At 31.1% G+C, this 6,911-nt stretch overlaps 1 protein-coding gene across 1 annotated transcript; it reads left to right on the top strand.

Moving 5' to 3' along the window:
• The first annotated feature begins 1,405 nt into the window (after positions 1-1,405).
• On the top strand, positions 1,406-2,811 carry LOC132726591 (uncharacterized). The gene is made up of 2 exons (XM_060711927.1): positions 1,406-1,670; positions 2,133-2,811. The coding sequence occupies exons 1-2, from the start codon at positions 1,558-1,560 to the stop codon at positions 2,386-2,388; spliced, it is 369 nt and encodes a 122-aa protein (XP_060567910.1). The 5' UTR covers positions 1,406-1,557; the 3' UTR covers positions 2,389-2,811.
• The last annotated feature ends 4,100 nt before the right edge of the window (positions 2,812-6,911 follow it).

Raw genomic sequence — 6,911 nt, 5'->3', positions numbered from 1 at the left:
CCCCCGGGATTACCATTTCAATTCATCAAATATCCGTGGAATAACACTCCAATGCTTTTGTAGAAAATGCAATGAACAATGAATTATATCAGAATGATTGAGTGAAAGTTCCCGCCTGTCTTATAGTATTCTATTTATGAGTAGTATAGAGTATGATGGTTCCGGGGGTTTTTGGCCTGAGGGTGTTCTTAAATCAATAAAATGGGGTTTTATGTCGAGCTGTCTTACTTTTTGGGTTGATGGGTAAGCTATGTCGAGCTGTCTTACCCTTTGGTTTGATAGATAAACACTTTTTTAGGCTTCAAAGTGTCCCGGAACCATCATACTCTATACTACTGCAATGGTTGTATTTAAGTTTCTCTGACATAATATCTTTTCGTATTATCCGAACGAATGGCCTCAAAAATATAAATCGAATTCGACGCAATCGACGCAATCTGTTAGTTTTAAAAGTGGCCAAATCTGACGACATGATTCTTTTTCAATATACCGTAATTTGACGGATTTCTAAGCATAGGTTAGAGTGCATATTGGGTGTTCTTCGTAAATAAGAATGCTAAAAAGGAGCGGAGCTTTCGAAGCGACTGTAGCTTTCTTATTTACGAAGAACATCCAATATGCACTCTAACCGGCTTATTGCTCCACCCACTTGCGTTTTATAATATAAAACGTCCAGTTTATATAAAATCTGTTCTATTAAGATTTGTAACCAGAAAATTTGAAAAATCCTCGTCGGTGATTGGCTTAAAAAATTGGCGAGCTATTAACTAGCAGATTATATAAAATTGACATCTTATATTTTAAGACCACCAACTCGTACAATATGAATAGATATTGAACGGTCGAACAAACAGTATGTATAGCCGGTACAGGATCGAACATATGCGCCACAACTCTGCGGTCTCGTTTTCGAGCTCCTATGGATATTTAGTCTCGTAAACCTCAAACCTATCTTGTATGTAGTATGTTTTGTAGTGTAAAGAGGAGAACATTTTTAGGGATTATTAATTCATATATTCTTTAAAAAAGTGTTGTTATTTATTTATTTATTTATTTATTTATTGAAGCTGATATAATAACTATTCAACTATATCAGAGAATAACAGAAATATGTTATCAGCTGTCATTTCTCAGACTAACATCAAACTGGCGACGAGACTTTAAATCTTTACCTTTGTTTATATATACATGACATAAATAGTTTCATTGACACAAAAATCATAAACAGAATTCGGGCTCAGTGCTTTAAAGGGATCAAGGAACATTGAATCAACTATTTCATTTTCGTAGATAGCTGTAATCCAATCATCAATATTTCTAATCAGTGCAGTTTGACCTGAATCCAGACTGACGTTGGTATAGAAGTTGATATTCCTCATAAATATGTTTAAATCAAGTAAACTTTGCACCTCTCTAGATAGTGTAATGATATCGCTGTTCCTTGTTACATTTCAATATATGAAGTTATAACGTTGTGTAAATAGGAAAGATTAAACAGATTCTCAGATTATAATTATATTCTTTTAAACAGTGTTATTAAAGATTAAAGTTTCTATAATGGCTTTACAATTATATCCGTCAGAAATATATTATTCACAAGACAGCATTAGCTGTCATTTCTCTGACGGAAATCTAATTGGCGAGACACTTGACGAATTATGTGAGGGCAGGTAAGTTTTATAACTTGTAATATTAGGATAAAGACAACATTTGTTCAATTTAAATTTTAACTTCGTATGTAAACATGACATGACTAAGTTCGTTGTTTAGCATTCTAACACTAATGGAGTTCTTTTATTCTGTAAACTAAGAAGGCCAGTCACAACAATGCACTCACTCACTCACTCACTCACTCACACATTCATTCATTCATTCATTCATTCATTCATTTTTTTTATTTATTCATTCATTCATTCATTTATTTATTCTTTATTTATTAATTTATCAATTTTTTTTAATTTAATTCATTAAGAGATTGAAGTTTATATAATGACTATACAACTATATCGGAGAATAACAGAAATATGTTTTTTCTCAATACAACGAATGATGTGAAGGCAGGTAAGTTTTATAACTTGTAATATTAGGATGAAGACAAAATGTGTTCAATATAAATTTAAAACCTTTTACAGGCTCAAAGTATCTGACATAGATCCAATCTCGGTGACGAAAGTAAATGGTCAGTGGATCACATGGAATAACAGGAGATTATGGGTATTTCGTCACCTAGAAAGATTCGGCAAATGCAGCAGAATTGCAGTCAACAATATGGTTTCACTGCCCAAATATTTCCACATGACATCCAAAAGTGGAGGACAAACCGTTGAAGTGAGAGGTGAACCAGGTGGCCGGTGGCATAATCAGCGTTCCGCTTGTTCTATTTGCTGAAATCCGGATTAAGTCTTCTTATGTTTAAGCTGCCGTAGAGACACTGACTATATAATTTTATAACTACACATGAAAAAAAAATGAGATTTAAATATTTTGTAATGATATGAAAAACGCATACCATACGTCTATAGAATACTTTTATACTGATACGAATTTTAGAATCAGTGATTGAAATATTCAGAATTTCAGTGTAAATGAAATGATAAATACACATGAATGTTTAATTATAATTATTGGCGCCGCCGGGAACGGCGGTCTTACATGGAATGTTTCAAATGACCGAGAGTTACCTTGTAGGAGCGGTTTATGGATGTGCTACATGTATAAAGAATGCTAATGTCAATGTATCTTATACGTTCAAAATGTTAATATTCTGACACAAAAAAATCTTTAATTAAAGCATATTTTTTTCTCATAAAACTGTAGATTTGACGCATGTTTTCAAAATATATCTGAGCTTCTCCTGATGACTGGTTTAGTGTATGCCAACTTGAAAGAAAAAGTTAAGTAGTTATTTATTAAAAGAATTTTGTCAATGTACGTGACGGCGAAATGAACTTCAATTGTTGTCCAGAATGTGTAATACAATGTTAGCTTTATGTTAACAATTCACATTATTCTAAGCTGTTAGAATAAGTTCATGAGAAAAAATGATACCTTAAGAGTACTTAGTAATACTGAAAAATTGGTTCTCATAGTCTTAAATAATAATTTTTCGAACCGTCAATGGTTTGTTAGATGGCTAGATATCAACATATAAAATGCTTTGTTTGAGCAGTATTAGTCACAATAGACACGTGTGCGCTTAGACTCGCCTGCCAATTTTGCCAAAAGCAATGAAGCGGGGAAAAAAGACATTATATTCACGTTAAATATGATCAAATTAAATAACGTACACACGTATAAGGCATTTACAATCTACATAAATTAGCGAAATATCATAATAAAGCACAAAATACAAATTAAGCTTGACTCTGATAGTGACGGGTTTAAAAATATGGCGGGTAATGTAACAGATAATTAAATTACAATGACCGTTTAGCGTTATATGTTAATGAATTGTAAATATATTTAGAATTTTTATCCGGCTGCTTCGCAGATCAGTCTAAAAAGACACTTTACTTTTATTTTTTATTTCGCAAGTCTTCCATATATATACAAATACATAAAAACATTCACATATATCAGCTAAAAGGGATACTTGGGCAAGTGAATATTGCAAATCATGTTAAAATGACATTTTTAAAAGTCCTAACATAAAATTCTGTAAAATTACTATATAATTTGGGCTTGAAGCGTAATTATGTCTCTATATGTTGAACGAAATTCAGACGCCCACATATCACGAGTAGTTTTAAAACAAGTCATGTAACTAAAAAACTGGAAATTACAATAGCAGATTATCTAGATATTGTTAAATTGAAATTAGTCTTAGTCGTTCATTTGACAGGTACCTTAACGATTTCATAGTTCTATTTAACAGCTATTGTGAAATCTAAATGCTCCAACCTGACCAACGTTGAAAACCACCATTTTATTCTTTATAAGCAGAAATGTTTTGTTCCTGTGACTGCTTAGTAAAATTCATTTCGAGGATATTTATAAAATATTGAAAAAAAATCAAATCAAATAAATTAAGGTTTTGCCTGTGTCTCCCTTAAACACCCATTTTAGATTCCTTATCTTACTTTGATGCAAAACAATGTCATGTTCGTAAAATAGAAAGGGTTGAGTATACACATACACATGTAACTGACTGTACAACTGTCTGTAGTCCAACAAGACTTGTTGTCGTGGAACCAGGTTAACACAGAATCCTTGTAAAACACGTTGTCTCTATTTCAAGGGCCACTGTTCTGCAATCGTAAATTTTAGTATATTTCAAATAAAGCGCAACACAACTTACAATGAGAAAGAAATCATCTAAAATCTTAAATTCAAATAGATTATCTTGCGAGACACAAATAATTTATTGTGGGGTAAATGGGTTTATATCAATAGTTAAATACATTGTTAAACATCCGCAAGTTTGTTAATAAAAGACGGAAAATTAATAATTGTTCAATGAATCAATACTTTTTTGGAGTTCTTCAGGTGAATTTGCGAATATAACAATATCGTCTGCATATAATAATAAAAATATTTTAAACATGTTTACATCCAAGCCAGTCATATTACCATGTATAAAAAATCTTCAAGGTCATTTATGAACATAGAAAATAAGAAAGGAGATAAACATTCTCCTTGGCTTACTCATAGTAAATATGAGTATTCCTCATTTAACAACTCTTTATTTTACAGACTCATAAATGGATTTTACAATATCAAAAATCTTTCCTCGTAAACCTTGTTGTATCAATTTGTACCACACATTATCTCTAACAATATAGTCAAATGCATTACTAAAATCTACAAAGTTGCTTTCCTTGGATGAAAAAGTGAGACAATCCATTTTATACATATATATTATCTGCTGTACTCTCTTTGATCTAAACCCTGCTTATGCTTCTATATAAACATTGTAATTTTCTGTCCAAAACTTTAATCTATTATTAATAATACGGGTGAAAAATTAACCTATATAGCTTAAAATTGTAATACCACGATAATTCTCAACATTAAAATAAAACTCCCTTTTTATGTAGAGGTATTACATATCTTCTGACCTAACCGGAAAATAACCAATATCATATATTTTATTAGATAACGGATAATATTATTGATAATAACTAACAATTAATTCTTACTTTTCGTTGTAGATCTAGGCACTTATTTTTATTCAAAGAACTTTTAATGTATAATAATTGAAGAGAGAGAAGCGATTTACTTTTATCTTTATTAAAGAATACCTAATAAATTTAGATGAAAAAATGAAAGAGGGGGCGGTAGCGTGGCTTAGTAACCTTTTCAAAGCAACCAATATTACAACATTTTATTTTAAAAATTTATTTTTATAAATTTAAATTAAGAATAATTATCAAAAACAAAATTATTAAATTCTTATACCTAAAATCTCCTCTACTTGTTTATACCTAATAATGTGCTTGATATGTTGACAGTAAATTGTAATTCAAAATGTAACAAATTATGTTTTCTTGTACTACTATAAAAGGGAAATTACAAAATTATAACCTGAGTGTCAAAAATCAGACCATACAAAGAAAGAATACCAACCTGCCCTTCTACATTACAAATAAACGATTTTATTTAAAGGTATACAAAATGAATCAGATTTTTATGTTCTAAGCACGATTAAAGAACGCAAACGTTTATATGTTTTCTTATCGGTTTGCGAGATCATGTTCTGTAGTTTCTCCAGGTAAAAAAGTTGGAGATAAATTTAAGATATTTTAATGACAATGCAATGCATTTGCCTTTTCAGAAATCAGATTTTATTCGATAAAGGGGTCGCGCTTCGGCGCGAACGCCAATAAATAATGTACTGTTTGCTTTTGTATGTATGAATTTACTTATTTTAGGTGAACTTTTATTTGAAATAAACTGGCATTAAATTACTTTGTCCACTAATGTAACATTATTTATTACAAGTTGTGTTCAAGTTTAGGAACAAAGAACTAAATTGTACATAGTTTTTACCAATTTCAAACTTGTTTTAATGATTTAAGATATTTATTGATACAATTGTCTGTGCAATGTTTCTCATTTTTCTTTAAACAACATCTCCTTTACCAAACTTATCAGGAATGATCTTTTGGTGGTACCCTTCAAAGTGGTTCAAAAGGTTCCGCTTTGTTGCTAATGTAGGTCAAGGAAACAAATTGACTTATATAAGAAAAACACACATTTAAGCCTTATTTTCTCATAATAAAATGCCTAAAGCTTTAATATTTGGCATGTGGTCCGCTGAAAAATGTACATGTATCAAAATCATGTCCCTTGGGTAAAAATGTATCATGCCCTAAGGGGGGAAGATTTATATTAACCTGCATAGGAAAAATATGTTTTAACTTCAATGCCTAGACCTTAAATATTTGATATGTTGCATTGCCTTGTGAACTTATACAAAACATATGTTAATCATGACCCATGAGTCAACATTCGCCCAACCCAAGGGTGTACTTAATTTATATAAGCTTGTATAGGACGTGTGTGTTTATTGTCACTTATTCCAATACTTATTGACCTATAACGATTAAACTTCATATGTGGAGACACCTTGATGGGCTCTACCTACATCATTTCATCATTATCCAGATTGTTGTTTATTGGAGTTGGAGTTGTCAATTTGACATTAAAACGCACTGCAGGAAACAGAAATGACAAAGCGAGTCGCTACTAGTTTTTTTTAAAGCTAACCTTGTATAGATAAAACACAGTGTCTATGACCTAGTACTGAGCTATGAGGCACATCAGTAGTTGCTGAACGTAACTTTAAATAAAAAAGGATATGTAAGTTTGATAGGTTCTGCCCTTTAAATAAGAAGAAAACCAAGCAACTGAGGAAGGTTATACACAACATGTACATTCTTAGCTTTACAATAATAATGGAGTGAACACGG

The sequence above is a fragment of the Ruditapes philippinarum genome, unplaced genomic scaffold (genome assembly GCF_026571515.1).
Source record: "Ruditapes philippinarum isolate M1 unplaced genomic scaffold, ASM2657151v2 ctg1765_1_1_1_1, whole genome shotgun sequence".
Classification (NCBI taxonomy): Eukaryota; Metazoa; Mollusca; class Bivalvia; order Venerida; family Veneridae; genus Ruditapes; species Ruditapes philippinarum.
The sequence above is the reverse complement of the archived record's forward strand: the minus strand, read 5'-3'. Positions and strand labels throughout refer to the sequence as shown.